The sequence below is a fragment of the Myxocyprinus asiaticus genome, chromosome 36, assembly GCF_019703515.2.
Source record: "Myxocyprinus asiaticus isolate MX2 ecotype Aquarium Trade chromosome 36, UBuf_Myxa_2, whole genome shotgun sequence".
In the NCBI taxonomy this organism is placed as follows: Eukaryota; Metazoa; Chordata; class Actinopteri; order Cypriniformes; family Catostomidae; genus Myxocyprinus; species Myxocyprinus asiaticus.
Genome location: NC_059379.1, coordinates 20,489,124 through 20,509,284, shown reverse-complemented (window position 1 = coordinate 20,509,284; position 20,161 = coordinate 20,489,124). Strand labels below are relative to the sequence as shown.

The 20,161-nt window shown below is 37.2% G+C and overlaps 1 protein-coding gene across 2 annotated transcripts in view; it reads right to left on the bottom strand.

Moving 5' to 3' along the window:
- The window catches only part of LOC127427466 (homeobox protein Mohawk-like), a 62,531-nt gene extending 45,491 nt beyond the window's left edge, over positions 1-17,040 (bottom strand). For both annotated transcript variants that reach the window (XM_051675094.1, XM_051675096.1), the window contains exons 1-5: positions 16,921-17,040; positions 15,914-16,170; positions 11,232-11,391; positions 9,617-9,770; positions 5,242-5,571 (exon numbers count right to left, since the gene is read on the bottom strand). In XM_051675094.1, coding sequence (XP_051531054.1) covers positions 5,242-5,571; positions 9,617-9,770; positions 11,232-11,391; positions 15,914-16,089 — 820 coding nt within the window. In that variant the 5' untranslated portion in view covers positions 16,090-16,170; positions 16,921-17,040. The remainder of the gene's footprint in view (positions 1-5,241; positions 5,572-9,616; positions 9,771-11,231; positions 11,392-15,913; positions 16,171-16,920) is intronic.
- Between the last annotated feature and the right edge of the window lie 3,121 nt (positions 17,041-20,161).

Here is a 20,161-nt window from a genome sequence, read left to right as displayed (position 1 = left end):
TTCCTCCAGCTTTGCTGCATGACCTGCTCTCATTCTGTGGCTGTGCTGCTTGCTAGGTTTGCTGAGGCATGCTGACCGCCCCCTGCTTACGCGACTTGTTACAACACCAAGTTACATGTACTTCATGTAACTCGCATAGCTCCAATGGTAAAAAATAAATAAATACATACTTTTATTATGGAATTTCTGTATAGTTCAGGGAGTATGATTAATTACGTAAAATTAAAAACAAAATTTTTTTCAATATAATTAATCACAATAAATTAACACGTTAAATCGACAGCCCTAATTTGCATACAAATACTGCACAAAGATACAGACTGAGATCTTTCCATAGATGTCTGTTCTATGAGATTTTGACAGTAAAGCTGGATAAGGCATTGTCCTGCTGTGGTCAGTGCGCAGTCAGCTACTGTAAATCAACCAGTTCAGCATGTACTCTTTAAACACCATATCCCTGCTAGGCTGTAACTCTAAATTACACATCCCTCCCCCAGCTCTTAAAGTCTCTGTCAAACAATACTAAAATGACATGTTAGCCAAAGCCTGTAGTGCTTTGAGGGCAAAGAGAGACTTTCAAACTTTTAATGACATCAGACTCTGAATGTTTTTTGTAGTGTATGTGTGGTTGGATGTGTAGTAAATTTGTGCAAAAACAGCAATAAAAGCATACTGTACATTTCTAGCTGTACACACACAGAGCTGTCAATCGTCAGATAAACAGCAGGCCCTGCATATTAATAATACCTGGATTTACATGCAGCCTTTTTAACCTATTGAACAATGTATTGCAGTTTTAGGCTTGCATGAATGGCCCACCAGCCTCAGATTAAGGCAAGGCTGGTCTGCAAGCTGCAATGATGGTTGTTAGTCAAAGAGATTCTACTTTTCGAGGAGAATGACTTTTAAAGCACTTTGTTCAGAGGCTTCAGTTCAATAATTCTGCAGGACTCTTATAAGTGACTGGCACCTATGAGCCCCGGTAGCCTTGTCAAGCCTCTCTGTTTTCATCAAACATATTTCTGTCTCTTGCCTCTGTTTAATGTCCACTGACCTTGAAAAGAAGGTATTTTTCTGTCATAAAACACAGTTGACATTTTTGGTTCTATGACAGCGCTTAGCTGACACACTAAAGCACAGCAAAAAGAATGATTGGAAAAAGAGAGTTATTGTTTTTTTCTTTTGCAAATTTTATGGGCTTTTTTTTAAAGGGATAATTCACCCAAAAATTAAAATTCTCTCATGATTTACTCACCCTCCTGGCATCCCAGAAAGTCATAGTCATCTGTCTTCTGCATAACACAAATTAAGATTTTTAAAGAATATCTCAGCTCTGTTGGTCTTTAAAATGCAGGTGAATGGGTGCCAACATTTTGAAGCTCCAAAAAGCACATGAAGGCATCATAAAAGTTATCCATAAGACTCCAGCAGTTAAATAGTCATTTTTTATTATAAATTATCCTCCCTTCCCAGTAGGGGGCGATACGCATGAAGGATGTGAATCACCAAAAACAGAAGAAGTATGTGAAAGTGAAAGTGAAGTGGAGATTGACTGAGCAAGGAAGATAATTTATAGTAAAAAAGACCTAAATATTTATCTGTTTCTCACCCACACCTATCATATCGCTGCTGAAGATATGGATTTAACCACCAGAGATGTCTTATGTGGATTTTGGAGCTTCAAAATTTTGGCACCCTTTTGCTTGCATTGTATGGACCTACAGAGCTGAGATATTCTTCTAAAAATTTGTTCATCAGATGAAAGATGGCGTCTTAGATACACATCTTAGATGGTGTGAGGGTGAGTAAATGATGAGTGAATTTAAATTTTTGGGTCAACTAACCCTTTAAATCCTCATTGTAGATCACAAACATATAAAGTATTTATTTTTTATATATATATGTTTCCGGGCAATGGAAGAGATTGCTTAACAATGGAAAACTAACTTTTAAACTAAAAAGGAGCAGAGACTGCAAAAAGATAGCTGGAGTTATTTCAACACGATGGCCTGATCATCTCATTTATAAGAAATCATTTTTCTCATTAAAACCAACTGGTTTTATTCTCATTGTTCTCAAAGTATATGGTAACATTCAATTTCCAGAGCTCTCAAAGTCAGATTTCAATATTGAGATACTGAGGACAAAAAAAAAAAAAAAATGCCATGTCACTTACATCTTAGCTCACCAAACCAAATGCCACTAAAGCTACAAAATAATGGATCACCTTTTCAACTTAAAAGCAATATAAGGACTAATAACACATACATCTAGAGTAAACTGTCCAGCAGCCAATTTATGTTCCATGTGATCCACTTTCTATGTGGCTTATGAGATTCCTACACGAGCAGCCCCTGATGCAACCTGTGAAAATACATCTAAAGCGATAAAGTTCTGCTAAATACTTTCCTGCATGCTCTCACTCTACTGCGAGCTCTTCCCAGACCTCATCCAGTCTGACAGTGCTGGATAGTGATCTATATCATACAGGACAGCCCTAAACCTGGTACCATGAATGGAGGGAAAACACTGAGCAAAATTCTTGCCATTAAATATCCCATTAAAGCACAATTTGACATAAAATCCCTGGCATGTGCCCTGGAATTTTCTCGCTTCTTGTTTTCAAAGAAACTTCCATCAGGATTCCCATTGCGTTTTTACTTTGGATTTTTTTCTAACACAATGGCCTCTTTAGTTTTCCATCAGAGGAACTGAGGCTTAGCTGGCCTGACATTTCTTTGCCACGTCTGATCTATGAAACTTAAAGTGAGGAGTGATAAAAAGGCGAGAACCCCTTTAGTTCCAATTTGTTCCATTAAGTTACATTTAATCACTGGGACTCCCAGAATTCTACGATGCCACTTTGGTTTAAAGACGTCTGAGCTAAAACATTAACACTGTACAGAGACAGACAGACAACTGTTAAAAGAAGAAAACCATAGATCTAAAATTTCAACCTCACGCCTGAAATTTGAGGAATGTTTGTATGAAAATATTCTGGAATGCAGTAACAAAGAAAATGGAAAGAAAGAGAATGGGGGGAAAACAGAGAATGAAATCTTTGGAGGAAATGATGAAAACCTATTGATGCAAAACAACAACAAGAATGACAAAATGTAATATCAATTTAATTTCATGTTTATACTTGTGTTGTATTCTTATTGTTCCCTTATTCTCTGTTGCACAAATGGTGCTGTGTGTGATCTTGTGAGTTCTAACTGTGGAAAACCTTTCGTGTGGAATATACTCACGTAGAAAATAAAAAACAGACACTTCAACAACCTGATGAGGTCTTGAGAATCCTCAGCCAGGAAATAGTACCATGTAAGCAGAACAAAGACAGTGTCTATGTCTGAGCCACATAAATATTCATTTAGAGTAGCTATAACAGCATTTAGGAAGAACTAATTCAAGTACAACTCTTTTATTTATATTGTTTCTATATCTATCTATCCCTGCTTATCTCTCTCAGCAGGTGTCTACACAGGCAGCCTTGTGTTCATGTAATGCTCAAGGAGTTTAAAAGTTTGACCATAAAGGTAGTTAACAACAGCTTCTGGGTCTGAGGACATTTACAGCTTTCATTTTTCTCAGCTTCGACATAATGCAAAACACATTAGTCAGTAAGAAATGGCAAAATGAAATGGAGAGAAACAAAATAAAACAAAGATTGCATGGCAGGATTCCTGAGGATCAATATGGACAACAATATGAAAGTGAAAAATTGAGGGGCAAACATTGTTATCAGTTATGAATTCTGTCAGAACAAAGACACAGTGTTCTGACCTGAAGAAACCCACCGTTCTTTCTTCAGGAGAAAAGAGCGCAAACAGATGCACTCTACAGCCCCAGTCCCCAAAACAATATCTCACATAAATTCCTACAAATGATCAATAGGGCCTGACATGCTCCCAGATCTAGATGAGGAGGGCTTAAATAATTGCCAAGACTCTCTTGAAACATATTTGTCATTTTTGTATGTCCAAAAGATTTGCGATAACATCACAAACACCTGGAGGACATGGGAGCTAACACAGATGACCGAGTACTGCAGACATTCACTGCTGAGAGACTTGGAATAAATGAGCCAGAATGTCCTGGATAAAAAGAAAATATTCATCCCTTTTTTATCAGTTGTTTCAAGAACTTCAGAAATGTTTGGAAGAATTTAAAAGCTGTAACCACAAATCTGGAAGTTTTAACTTCGGAAAGTGACGTATGAGTAGGCCCACATGGAATATTTCGATGCTTTCGATGGAGAGGCCTCAGGGTGAAATTCCTCAGGTCAAAGCTTTACTCACTTAAGACACCGCAAAGAGTAATGGTCCATCCACACAAACACTTGCATACACAAGTACACACACTCACATATGGTTATAAACTGTTATTCAAGGCTGATATACACTTTCACACTTGCAAGAACACACAAACAAGCAGTTCTTTCTCCCTCGTGAATATGCTTTTGAATACGGACTGCTTGCTTCATTGCAGTTGGTGTTAAGACACGCAAATAAAAACTGTGTTGTTTCTATGTCCATATCTCAGTTTTGACAAAAAGGGAGACAGAAAAAAAGTATGTACTGTAATAGATGCAAAAAGAAAATGAAAATAAAGAGATAAAGAAGAAAATTAGGATGGGGGAGAGAGAATTAGTCACAATGACTAAGTGGATCCATTCAGTCTGGTAGTTAATGGGCTGGAGACTAAACTAGGATAAACTATTTTAACTGTATATTTCATTTCATTCTGAGACCAAATTTGAACTTGCATAACTTTAAACTTTTAATCAAAAGTACAAACATTTATAGAAACGCAAACATTCTTTCAACTATTGAACTACAATATTTTTAACTTACCACTATTTTCATACAATTAAAAACATATTTCATAATATTTATAAATGTCCATGATTTATAGAACTTGTCCATGTGTGTGCGTGTGTGTGTGTGTGTATGTGTGTGTGAGAGAGAGAGAGAGAGAGAGAGAGAGAGAGAATAATGAAAACATATTATCTCTGACAACTCCTCTTGTTGTGGAACAAGGAGCCGAGATCCCAGCATGGACAAACACAGCTGATACTGAGCTGGTAAAAGAGCTAAAAGATGCCCTTTCTTCCTCCCAAACAACAAAAGAGTAAAAAAAAAAAAAAAAATAAATCAGTGCAGAGAAAAAGAGGTAAGAGAGAGAGAGGAGGAGAAAGAGTGGAGAATACTAGGAAAAACATGACTGTCAGCAGCTCACCCGTTCTGTAGATAAAGTTGGCTTCTGCCTCTGAAGACGAAGGTGAGAGCAGGTCTTCATCATACTCGTTAGAGCTGAAGGAGCCTGAGTGGTTCCTCCTCCGTGTGTCCATTACTCCGTTGGCCACCATTACGTGACGGAGAGAGTCGTTAAGGTAACGGTGCAACAGGCTGCTCTTATATTTGGGTGGTGACACATAGTCATCAGACAATGAGGCATCTCTGGCCACTCGAAGACCCACCCCCACAGCGCCACCTTCCTTCTTGATGACGCTCTGGTACATTGGCTTGTTGAACTCACCAACCTGGGTGCATGCTGCTGGGTCACCATCTGGAAAGTATTCAGGAAGGAAACATAAAAATTTGTCGAATTTATATTTGAGAACATTGAAAAAGTATTTGTTTACCCCTTTGTGTTTGTGTGAAAGAAAGTCAAAGGGGTTTGGAACGACATGAGGGTAATGTCGTGCAAAAGATTTACTTTTGCTTAGATTTACAGGTTTAAAGATTACATTTGCATTTGGCAGATGCTTATATCCAAAACAACTTACAGTGCAGTCAAGATATACATTGATCAGTATGTACTCTGGCATTGATCGCACCATACTCTATCAGTAACAAACAACTGTAAAAGCAAAGATTTTGAAAAGGCTCCCCTTTACACCTTCTCAGCCTGACATGCACCACAGTCACATTTTCATTTAATCACCCTTTTCTGGAAACCTTTTTCTTCTGCAAAGATCACTCGACCAGAGTGAAAACTCTTGATTGAATTACAGTGATTGAAAACACAGGTCTCCCACCTGCTGCAAGTGCATCAGATAAAATTTGGTGCTGATTTCTGCTACTGAGGCTGAATCAAAGCAGGTTTGGATCTTTGAGCCTTGCATGGCCTTTGAGAAAGTATCATGCTTGCCTGAAGTGCCTGGCCACTAGAGATTTGAGGCCATCTTTGCAAATGGAAGGTGTTCATTAGTCCAGGAACAGAGTTGTCTGTTTGGCTAGGACAAGTCAAGAGATACATTGGTAGAACTGCAAGTGATAAATCATCTGATTCATGCTGCTGCTAACAAAAATATTAATCAGTGATGCATTATCGAACATAACAAAGAGACATTGGCATGTTTTATAACTGGATGACATTGGTAAAGATTTGTATGCATTTTTGTTCCATTTTGTTTGAGCCATTTGTAATACAACAGTAGTCAGAAAGACACTGAGAGGTTCAAAGGTTTTTTTTTCCCCAGTTGACAGTCACTCATGCCACTATTTCAAGAAAGTTAATACTTTTGTTAGTCTTGTCGCCAAAAGGTAGAATGAAGATGCAAAAATCAGGCCCTTCAAGTTCATAACCTCTCTGTTTGTAGCATCAACAGAGTAACATTTTCCCTCCAATCTAGAACAAAAGATTAGAAAGATTAATTGTATTCAGCTGGACTTGATTATGATCTAGTATGTTAACACATTGCTTATAATTAGTTTTAGATTTGGGTTATTAAATGTATACATTTTTGGCATTGATTGTATTTACTGAGAATGAGGTTCTTGGGGACTAAAATATTTAGTTCTCCTTTTTTGTCAACTTTCACCTTTCTGTCCACTTTGTACACCTTATGGTTTATCACAGGCATGTTTTATACAATTCTTCAGTAAAATACGATTATGATGAACAAACATTTTCAAAGTTTCTTTGAATTAGCTAAATATTTTTTTTTTTTTACCAAGTGTGTGGATTCCTTTTTGTTTTTGGTCCACTCCATGTCCTAAAAGTCAGTCAATTTTAAAGGTTGTTTTAGTAAACACTTATTGTATATTGTCCTGACGACCATCCCATAATGTAGGAAACAAAGGTAAACACACTGCAGTTCACACAAACGCAATATTTCCTAGGATACGAGGTCAGGATTGTGCGAGTGAATGCCTCCTAAGTGAGCTAGGATTTCACTGCAAGGCTCTATATTGGCTGTGAAGGTGTGAAGAGTGTGTCTGAAGCTCAGATCTTCTGTGTAGCACAAAATTATTGAGCTCAAACATGGGAACGACAGACCTGATGAAATGTCTGTGCAACAAACTTTACCTCTAAACAACTATGAGAAGATACTTGACATGGTTCTTTTTTCATGTGATCAAAACAGGGTTTCACATTTGATATTCACTGTAAGAAACAACTTGTTTGACATTGAATGAGATGCTACTTGTATAATCTCAGCTACACATTTGGGTGAATCTCATGAAAACATATTTAACCCTTAAAATCAGCAAGAAAAAATATGAAATTTTTAAGAGGAAATAAAGCCTATTTTGGGTATAATAGGATTTTTGGAATTATTAAATTTTTCATGACAATTAAGCACATTTCCTACCAAAATTATTATTACTTTAATGTGGGGATGTTTTATTTTGCAAAAAACATTTTGTTTGAATTTTTTATATATTTTCAATATTCTCAATGGTGGATCTTATTAGATTCTCATTAATGTAATAGAGTGATTTTCTACTGTTTTATTTATTTATTTTTTCATTTTTAAATTCTGCATGAATTAAATGCAGAACAACATATGGTGTTTAAATACTCTACAGTTAGAATTAGAGAATTAGATTTTTTGCATTACAGTTAAGATATGATACAATTTAGAATATTCTGCACTATGAACAATAATCTCAATATGCTTTATCTATGTGCTTTGTGACAAAGATGGTGGTAAAACTAATATGTAGAGTAAGACATGCTTTTCCTCTAGAAACGTTTCCATGGCAAGATTAGGTTTGTCTAGGAGGTGAGGGAAATAAAGGTCAAAGGTTAAGCAAGGGCGCTGAGAATTCATTACATTCTACTGTGTTACAGAAGGGAGAAGTTATTTGTAGGATGAAACACATGTGAGAGGCACAGACTGGACATTCCTCTTCTAACCAAATACATGTGTGTATGTGTGTGTGTGTGTGTGTGTGTGTGTGTGTGTGTGTGTGTGGGCAGGTTTAAGTGGTTTACGAGGACTTTTTTTAGGTTACAAACTGGTAATTACAAGGGTATTATGCTATAAATATGGTTTATGAGGACATTTCTAGTGTCCCCATAATTCAAATCGCTTAAAAAACATACTAAACGATGTTTTATTGAAAATGTAAAAATGCAGAAAGTTTTTTGTGAGGGTTAGGTTTAGGGGTAGGGGATAGAATCTATAGTCTGTACAGTATAAAAATCATTATGTCTATGGAGAGTCCTCATAAGGATAGCTGCACCAATGTGTGCGTGCGTGTGTGCGTGCGTGCGTGTGTTTGGAGGTCACCATTAAGCACAGGGATATGATAATTGTTCTGATAGAACTTGTAGAAGCATGTTTATGTTTGAGAAATGGAACAAACAAACATACTATTTGTCAGAGAGCAAGTAACATCCCTGCAGTTGTAATGCTTTTGTGTGTTGAATAGAGAGAGAAAGAGAGAGGACTTCAGATAGTTAGCTAGAATGTTGTTGTGTTTGTGCATTTAGGTGCAAGTTTGTGTTTGTGGTTAAGTCTTGACGCCCCATTGTGGTTTGTTAATCACAGCGTGCATGACTGTCTGTAAGCCTATGTGTCTGCCCGGTTAACATAAACATAGAGGAGGATGCACACAGCAGTGCACTCAGCATACCCCGACCCTGATTTACGGTTCTGCTGCTATATGATACTATAAAAATGTTTAGAGTGTTGCACTGACTGCTTTGTAATAAAACATCCCTGTTAAAGCACCCTGCCTAGTCTGTCTTAGCTACATGCTGAATAAAAGCCTATAGAGTATCCTACAAATACCACAACATTTCTATCCAAACAAATTAATCACAGATATATGTGAATTTGTTTGTGCTTGTTTGTTTAAAAGAGCAGTTTTACTTGCATATTGTGTATACACTCATGTAGTGATTAACAGTGTTTATTTCAATATCTGTGCTATGTGACGATATTTGTAAAACACTGACTACGTATGCATGTGAGCAGCTGCTTGAGTGTGTGTTTCAGCCAGGGCCTTAACCACCATAGACACTGAGAAGGACACGTTCCCCTCAATATTAAGACTAGTGATCGATTAATATGCATTTTATTTTAAACAGATTGTTAAACTTTTACATCTGGTCCCCATACATTTTTGGATTCTATTGGTCTCCATAACTACACTGCATTTCACAGTACCTATTATTTCAAAGAAGTTTAATATACAAATCATGCTAGTCAAAAGAGACTGTGGCAAGAAAAAAAAAAAAATCCATAAGATGTTATAAACTCCATATGATGTTATAAACGCCATAAGATGGTAGGTAGTGGAGGCAGAATAACCTTGGGAAGAACTAGACTCATACTCTGGCATTGTGTGTGAGAGTGTCAATGTGTATGTCTTACCGTCAGAGCAAGAGTCGTCGCTGCTCACGCTCAGTCTTTCCGCATTGCCCTGAACATATTTGTTGTAGAGTTTGATCCTAAGTGCCCAACTCAAATCAGGCTGCCTAACTGTGTTCTTCAGTCGCCGTCGAGCATTTGCAAACCAGTTAGACACCTTGGAAAAGAGGAAGGGTGTTACATAATGAAGGGTGGAATATAATCATGAAAGTCTGACAAATAAATATCTAAGAAATCACAAATGCTGAGAAAAAAGACACAATAAAGAGGAAGTAACAAAGAAGTGTACACTATACACATTCCACACCTATTGAACCTGTTTTCTCCTTTTTTAAGTCTTAAGTATGCCTAATATGAATGCTTGCAGATTTTCAGAAACAAGCCCACACACAAACACGTGTGCATGGACTAAACTACCTAGCTTTATTTATTGGGACACTATAAAAAAACATAAAAAATAATAGGCAATGATTACCACACACAGAGATCCTAGTTGGGAACATTGTGAATGTACCATTACATCAACACTTCTTCAACTGAGACAGTGGCGACCTTGGTGCTTATTCTGGCCTCTGCCACTCTCACCTAATAATATTCCTTTTCCTCTGCACAATGTCTGTCTTTTTTGCAATAAAAACAATATTCAGCCTGCTCCATTTCATAGAAACCAAAGACTATTAGATGTTATACTAGAAAAACGTTTCATGCCCGATATACTTCAAGCCACTTATGACGGGAGCTGTGCTGGGGCACTTCTTTAAAGACATTTTTCCAGCTAAGTCCTGAATTGCCCAATCTCTGCTTTAAATAAAAGTTCTTAAAATTCTCAAAGAGCAAGAGCCATATTTTTTGTTGGATGGCCTTCTACTGAAACAGGGCAACTGAGGCTAGTTATCTTTGGAGGAAACACTGAGATACCATCGGATATGTTTGGTTCTGAGTCTATAAATGGGTCTATTTATATGTTGGTGATGTGTGTGCATTAGGGGGGCATTGTTTGAGTAGAAAAATTGGACAAGCAATGAAAAAAACAAAACAGGTGAATCTTTGGTACTGATGTTCCGAGAGGGTCGAACAATCACAAAGTTAAATAAATTGATAAAATAAATTTTTAGTCATTGAAATTCGGCAACAGGGTGTAGTTTTGTGTTTGCAAGTCTTTTTTTCTGTATTGCAGTGCAGCCTGCTCACACTTTTGTAAACATTTTCATGAATATTAAAACCAGATTATGTTTTTTAGGGTCATCCAGGATATCATCTTCGGCTGGACCAATTCTTAACAAATTCAGAGAACACGTGTATGTCTTCATGTGTATGCAGAGACACAGACTGAGACAGATGTGTACACAGAAACCAACACTTAGACAGGAAGACACACATACATAGAGTTGAACACAAGCCAAAAGAAAAACTTCTCTAATGTACAGTGTTACACATTGATTGACCTGTGTTTGCTTGCTATGAACAAAAAGTGCTTTGGTACTTTTGGAACGAACACCTGCGTCCTCATGTAAATGTAAAATGCAGCTGAATTAATTGCTACTTCACAATAATCCTTCAGCTAAGAGCTATTAGGTACAAAGCTTCTGGAAAAGTTGTGAAAAATGAATGCGCTCACCTGCACAAGTGTCATTTGTGAGCCAAGTGCGAGAAGGATTTTCTCTGTTTTTGTGGGGTAAGGATTGTCCCGGTGTTTGTAGAGCCACTGTTTCAAAGGCCGGGCCATGTCCTGCAGAGCTTGCCGTTTATGCCGTACCTTTCCTGGATTCTGACGAGACCTGTTAAGAAAAACAAGCCAAAACAAAAGGTCAAATTCATGAGAACTATATGCAAGACTTAAGTATGGGCACTCATGTGGAGAAATACTCTAAATTCAATTCCATAGGATTTTCCACATAGGGAATGTTATTATCTTATGTTTTAACTCTTTTGGGGAAGTTCTTGCTGCTTCTCTGTTCTTACTAGGAAATGTCAAGAAATTAATCTATGAAGCAATGGAAAATAAAGTCCTAAAATAACTAATAAATTAACATGTATTAGGGTAAAACGGGGCTAAAGGCCTCCCAGGGTGAAAGGCACTTTTGATTTTATTTTCTCCCACAGTTACTAAATAGCATCAAAATCTACCGCAGGACCTTCCTAAATACCTGTTTGACACTACACTGCGTGCCCAGTTATTAGGCAAACTGTATTCCTCAGGATTCATTTTATTGTTGAACAAACACAATGCTCTCAGTCAAACCAAAATGTTATTGAACCTCAAGCCTGAATGTTTAACAAATAAAAAGTGAGTTTTGTCTTCTCAGGGGAATATATAAGTGTGTACAACTATTAGGGAACTATTAGTGTGCACAATTATTATGCAACTAAATTACAAAAATAATTTCTCCCAACTCCATTGATTATTCTCAATTTTTAGAGTAGGTGCAACAAATAAGTAACACAAAATGACAATTAAATAACATTTTTGGCCTTTCAAAAATATTCAGTGACCAATATAGCCACCCTTCTTTTCAATAACTGCCATGAGCCTTCCATCCATAGAGTCTGTCAGTTTCTTGATCTGTTCACGATCAACTTTCACTGAAGCAGCAACCACAGCCTCCCAAATCCTGTTCAAAGAGGTGTATTGTCTTCCCTCACTGTAAATCTCACATTTGAGTAGGACCCACAAGTTCTCAGTAGGATTTAAGTCAGGTGAGGAAGGGGGCCAAGTCATTATTTGGGCATCTTTTAGGCCCTTAGTGGCTAGCTAAGCAGTGGAGTACTTGGATGCATGTGACAGAGCATTGTCCTGCATAAAGATCATGGCCTTCTTGAATGCTGAGGACTTCTTCTTGTACCACTGCTTGACAAAAGTACTTTCCAGAAACTGGCAGTAGGTTTGAGAGTTGAGTTTCAGTCCATCTTCAACTCAAAATGGTCCAACTACCTCATCCTTAATGATAGCAGCCTATACCAGTACCCCTCCTCCACCTTGCTGGCACCTGACTCGAAGTGGTGCCCTGTGTCCATTAGTGATCCAGCCATGGGCCCATGAGTCAAGAGTCACTCTCATTTCATCTGTCCATAAAACCTTTGAAAAACCTTTGAAAAATCTGTATTCATGTATTCCTTTGCCCAATCTTGATGCTTTAACTTGTGAATATATTCAGTGGTGGTCGTGTTTCAGCCTTCTTGACCTTGGCCATGTTTCTGAGCACTTGATCTTGTACTTCTGGACACTCCAGGTAGGTTGCAGTTCTGGAATATGGTGGCACTGGAAGATAATGGGTTCCTGGTAGCTTCACGTTGAAGTTAATTTGCGCCTTTTCTTCTCCATGCATTTTTTGCGCCCCAGTTGACTATTCGCAACAATACGTTCGATTATCTGGTGGTCACGCCTCTATAGTTCAGCTATTTCAAGAGTGTTGCATCCGTCTGAAAGGCATATTACAATATTTGACTTTTCAGTGTCAGTTTAATCTCTTTTTTGGCCCATTTTATCTGAGGTAATGAAGCTGCCTAATAATTATGCACACCTTGATATAAGGTGTTAGTCACTTTTGCCACACCCTCCCTCATTACACAAATACATACCAACTGAAAATGATTGAATCAAATAAGCATTCAAGTTTATATGGTTTGGAGTTGGAAAATGTGCATGGAAATAATGATAAGATCAGAATACTCACTTGCCTAATAATTGGGCAAGCAGTGAACACACCGCAAAATTTTCCTGATCCTTGAGATCATTGCGTGTAATGTCTAAAGTTTGATTTTGTGGTAATTTTATCTAATATTTAATTCTTTTTTAAATGTTGCAAATTCATGTAGCTAATGAACATCCTGGAAATTATCAAATTTATTTTGAGACAAAATACTTATGCGTATTCAAGGTGATTATGTAATAATAAAAAATTAAAATTAAAATACATAAAAATAAAAAATAAAAAATGCAATAAATGCCCAATAAGTGAAAGAATAGTATTTGAGGTAAAAAGCCCCACTGTTGCAGGGGCAAAAGGCCCCCATTAAACACATTGTTTTTCTTAAGTGGGGGAATAGAACTATTACAAAAAAATTTCAAAGTGGGCTCACATTGACTGATACAATCACAATGGAGATTCATTTATTTATAGAATACTTGAGATGTTTTGAAATGTCTAATGTGATTGAAATGAACAAGAAATTATGCACCCTTTTCAGAAGTTGTTATTTTGATTTGTTACTCAGAAAGCATCTTGCTGTCTTAAAGTATTTGCATAAGTCGACCAACTGTGCCCTATAACTATTACAGCTGTTATCTACACTATATCAATATAACACCCCTGGGAGCCTTTATCCCATGTGAGGGAGACTTTTACTCCAGGTGTGGAAATGTATTCAAAAAATATTCTGTTATTTATTTTCACACAAATTATGTTGCTCCATCAAAAACCTTCTTGATACTTTCTGTAACCAGAAAAAAAGCTGTTTTTCCCCTTAAGGTGTGCCTTTAGCCCCGTTGTACCCTATTATTATTATTATTATCATTATTATTATATTTGATTATCTATTATTTTATTTTGCCCATGTCAATATGTGTGCATTTTTGTAGCTAAGGCCTTGAATTCCTGATTTATTTTTATTTCTAGATGTTTTTATCTGTTCATTAAATTCTGGTTAACCCTCCTGCCTCGTGGTGGATACGTCATTAAAATATATTTTAATATCTATCTATCAGTAATTCACAGTCATGCTTAGTGAAATTAGCATTCTGCTGTAATGAACTCTCCCCGCGAAAGAATCAGTTTCTTTTTCTTTTTTCTTTTTTTTCTTTCCTTTCTTTCCTTTGCTTCGTATTTTTCTTAAAACGCATCTTCTACATATCTCATGCCTGTAAAGGTGTGAAAAAGAAGAAAACTGTAGGCTATACTGAGAGGCAAGACCAAAAACACACTGACAGTAGTTTTACTCTTAATACACGTTATAAACAGCACATACAGAAGCTAGTTATTCAAACCTGTAGATGTCAGTATGGCGCTGTTATATCACATTGTTATCTTCCAAAAACCTCACTGCACATTTAACATATTTTCCCCCAACGCTGAAGTCCGTCCGTCCGAGGTTCATGTTCAGCAAATATTTTCCTTGTAACCCAGTTCTGTATTAACAACCTACAAACGTTTTCCCCTCCCTGTTCTCGATATCAGCGACACACACCTCTGTATTTATATTAATAATCTTAATTAGCAGTGATATTCCCCTCGAGGCGCCCCAGCTCAGCTGTAGTGTTATCTTACTGGCTCCCCTTACAAGCGCAAACCGCCCTTCAATACGCGCGAGCCAGACGCACCCGCAGCGGAGGATGTTTGCACAGGTTTTCCAGCAGTTCGCAAGACATCACTTTTAGGTTAGGTGTTGCTGTATCTCGCAGTAGTATAAGGGACCACTGTGTTGTCTGCAAATAAAACACAGGTTAGGGGTAAACATTTTGAGGCGGTGCGCACGGAACGCGCTGGGTTCGCATTTGGAGAAGGAGGGAAAATAAGGGATGATGTTTTTTTTTTTTTTTTTTTTTTTTTGCTCCCGCACTGCAAAAATATTCTTGATTGACTGGACCACACATACAGTTGAAGGAAATGTTTATTTATTAGAAACAGACCTTGGACGTGTTTTAAATCTGCTACCGAACAAGAATGAGCTACCCGAACGACAAGCCACTGTTGATTCAGCACCACCGACAGCGACTTTTAATTGTGAATATTAATTTCTTGCTGTTCTCTTTTTGAAAACCTGCACGTATATAGATAAAAGGGCGAAGAGATTGTAAATTCGAACCATACGCTTTTTAACCACAATTGAGCGCAAATCTATGGAAAGAAAACAACAACAACAACAACAACAAAAAAGCTTTCAAAAGTCAGACAGTTCAACAGTTTGACGTGTCACTGCTTTCGTTTGCCCTGAAATTGAACAACTTGATGTTTATTTTTAATAAGATTCTCTGAGCTTTCACACTGTTAAAAAAAATAATAATAATAAAAATAAAAAAATAAATAAAATAATAATAAATTAAAAAAAAATAACAGCGTTAAAATGACCACAGTCAGCTTGCTAAACATTAGGCGGATTTCGTTTTTTACCAGAATAAATAATTAGTCTATACAAACATAAAAAAAAAAATAATGATTTTCAAAGCAGATTTCCAACGCACATCACATCTGTAAGGTCATTCATTTGGAGTATTATCAATGGGATTTTAATAAGTAAGAAACATGTGCATGAACTAAACATGCGGTACGTTCTAAGAAAGACGCACTGAAGTTTCTGACATACCCGGATCTCCTGTGCCGGATAGTTGAGCTGTCTTTGATGACTTGGCTGCTGGCGAGCAGGTCCGGATGCTGTCCATCTATCACCTCTAAATAATTTCTACTGCTTCTCTCGACCTCATTCGCCTTCTCCTCGAATAAAACCTGGCTACTTAACTTATTAAACACTATTGTGTTCATCTTTGGGTTATAAGTCCTTCGTTCCACTGTGTCCAGCCGCAATGATGAAAGGCGCCGTTGCGCAGAGTCCTTGTCAAAATCCTGTCAAACAGAATAAAATGACATTCGTTGACTTATGTTGAGCTATCCGAGACCTGCTTGTGGAAACATAATTTTAGATAAAGACTGCATAGTTTATCATTTCTGGTGAAATGCGCACAGAAGTTCCCTTTTAGCTGTCAGATTTCGCGCATCGCACCACAACAAAACGGAGACTCAAAACTCATTGAGCGCGTGGGTCTGAAACAGGCTTGAGGAAGGAATATTGACTGAATTAAGGTACAGTCTTAAACTCTGACATGAAACTTTATTTATGGTCGTGCAAACCTGTTTAACCCCATAATGACAACTCTGTAGGCTCATGGTGCATTTTTGACCCCAAGTTAGTGCCACATATTTTAAGCGCTCAAACACAAACTACACAGGAGCAAACAGAATGTGTTTGTGAGAAATTGAGATTTTACCACTAGTGTGAGCAAAATGTGAGATTTAAAATCTCATCAAATTTCAAATGTGCACTAGCCTATTTACGATATTTGCATAAATATTTATTTACATCCCTGTGAGCAGAGCTACTGAAATTTAAGAACAACACTGGCAACATTAGGGATCCTTAGAGAGCAATGGAAATGATCCCTTTCACGCACCTAATAGATTATAACCAGTCCGCTAGTGCAATATAAACTACTGTAGTTCATTGAATGTGATGCGACACGATTAGGCTACGTTAAGTGACAACTCTTTAAAAGTTCTATTTGAAAATAGTTGTAAATATAGGGTGAATGAGTATACCTGAAAAGCTCCCCTTCTGTGTCTTTCTGTAAAGTGTAATCCAGTTTCCAGTTTCCCATTCCCCGCTCACATGTTCCTCGCTCTAAGATCCTGTGCGCAAACCGCACGAACCGCTTTCGCCTCTGTGCTTTATTCAAGCGCGCCCGGGAACCTGAATAAACGACTCGTCTCGTGTTTCCCAGCTAAGCGCATCAGACGGCGAACATAACGTGATTGTTTTATGCCGGTTCCGCGACCCTGCAGGGGGAGGCAACCGGGAGACAGCCAGTGCAACAGTGTATTCCCTTGTGTGCGTTCACGGCTGGACCGCTTCCATCAACCTACAGCACGATAGTTGTATAGAGTTACGTATATCAGACAAAGCGGGTGTGATTGGATCATGTGGTTTATCAGAAGCTTCATGACCAGAGAGTTTGATGTGGAAAACAGAACAATTTCAATATGAGACAGAAAACACTAATGACTATAGAAGTGGGATGCATCAATGAGATTAAGTCCTGTTGTAATATTAACCGTTAAATGCATGGGAATTTCACCAAACACTGTTACATCCTCGGGTCTAGACCCAGCACCTATCACAAATGGATCTACATAATGTCCAGACAGTACATATTTTCAAGATTATTAGATAATAGAATAGAATATATTCGGGTGTTTTATTTTTCAATTTTAAAAGAGATAATGCAACAAATCAGGACAAATCTAGAACAGGATTAATTATTTTCACACTGAAATTTCATGAGATGCAGCTGGCTGTCAAACACACATTGAGCTACACAACACACAAACTACTCAAAAGCTACACATATGTATTTTCTCAGGCACCAATTGAGTCTAAATATACACACAAATTACATAATTTCAATAGTAGGCCTACACCCAAATGGCAATAGCCAAATCAAACTGTTCATGTCAAGGGTGTAGGTTTGCTTTGAAATTTGGTAGGGGCATATTGCAAGGATAATATTAAAAATGTTGGTTTTAAGAAAAAGTGATAAAGTCAGTCTGGTAACATAAGCCAAAAAAAAAAAAAAAACAAAAAAAAACAAAACAAAAAAAACAACAACAACATTATTACCTCAGATAACAAGTCTCATTTATTATTTCTCTGCACCACCATATAAAATATTAGCCTTTTTTTAATGTTTTTTTTTTTTACCATCCACTAGGGCTGGACAGTCGGAGTAAAAAAAGATATGCGATAAACTTGGATAATGTGACAGCAATATGCAATGTGATAAACCCAAGATTAATGGGTCAAAATCAAAAGCTTTTTTTTTTTTTTTTTTATGATTTACCTCGAGAAAATGATATCCAAAGACATGAAGTGACATTCTGTAAAACTGATTATCTAGCATTGAGCAAATGGATATCTAAACAAAGGGTGGGGTAAATTAACAATTATTGGGAGAATGGAACATTGACATTTTTCCCCACTTTCTGCTTTCCAACTCCCCTCACTCCCACATGATCTTTTCTCATATTGCTTATTTACATGTACTTACATTTTTATCTGAAAAAGTAGGCCTCGTGAATCAAGTAGGCTTTAGGCTTAGCCAACAACTAATGACATTTTTGTTCACAAATGCCATATTTTATTGACAAACATTACTTTTCTATCTATCCCGATATTCTTCTCCAATGTGCAAAATTAAATTAAAATTTGGGAGTTATAACAGCAACTCAAAATCCTGCACCTCTGACACAATAGTTCAAATTTTAAGGTGTCTTCCGCAAGAAAGCACTTACCGGCTGAAAAAGCAGAATACTCAATTGGGCTGCATGCAAAAATCAGAACATTTTTTAATTTTTGACAGGAAACAAAAAGTATGTGTGTTTAAATCTATTAAATGCAATGATTGGACATAGGATTTTTTAAATCTTACATACGACTGTGATTGGTGCATCCTGAACAGCACTGAGAAAAGTAGCAGGTGCCACGTGACAACACCATTCATGCGCTGCTTTGGAAGAGGCAGCACAATGATTTACACATTATTATATGAAATAATCATAAAAATTATTTATGGAAGTGAAAAAAGTAAGAAAATTAAAAAACACACTATTACATACCTATATGGTCTCTAATGACCCAATACACTTTTGGTACTTAAACCATTTAAAAATTATATATATATATATTTAACAATTTGGCATTCTGTGTGTGTGTGTGTTACACTATATAAAAGAGAAAGATTGAGGAATAATAAAAAGGTGTGGACACAACTCCAAAAATGGTTGAGGTTGGGGGTGGAATGAGGTCCCGGGTCACTAAAGACCTGAGGTAAGTGAAAAAATAAATACATTTTAAATACATAAATAAAAACAAATATAAAAAATAATTTAGGTAGCCTATAGGCCTCAAAATTGGAAAGATGACAAGCCTATTTGTTCTAATGTTCAGAAGCAGAGTATAATTAATTCATATCATATATCATATCATGTCATATATTTATTGGTGGTTTTATATTTATTGTAATAACGGGTGATTTTTGTGGAAGTGTGTGTTCCTGTCTTTCACCCAAAGCGCTTACCGCTAGAGGACAGAAAATCCCTGGAGACCTCATTTTTATTGACTTAACATTTTGAGAGCAGAATCTTCATTGAACAACCTAATTCTTTTCCAAACCTCGTTACCGAGGGCTACAATTACTTTCTATTCCAGTTCTCTTTAGGAACCGCTATAAACCAATATATAAACAAATTAATTATATCAATGCCATGTGCAATGCTTTATCGGGAAACTTAGCATGCAGAGGAAACACTGCTCGCGTGAGTTCCCTCACAAGCATCGATGTGATTCTGGAACCCTCTCATTTTCCCAAATTACACGACTTACACGTCGCATTGAGTGCCATTGACTGTGTCTTTCGGCTTTATTCAGGGTAGTGTTTGGAGGTGAAGTGACTAAGCTCGGGAGGCACATTTGCGTTCCTTACGCCCCATGTAATTGCCGTGTTCCTTTAATTTGGGAGTATTTTTACCTATTTAATGAAGAAACTCACCAGGACATCAGCCGGATGACACTCCCCTAGTGAATTTAATTCATGGAGATAAAAAGAAAGTCCTTCTCGACCACTAATGACCAGTGAAATTATGTCCTTTCTCTTACTGTCCCTTGTCTATCAGAGGTTTACCACATGTGGGTGCCCACACAAGCATGATTCAACAGCGGCATCTCCAAGGTAACCTAGATGGTTGAGTCTAGTCTGCCGCTGTCCTCCTGGGTAGGATTGCACCA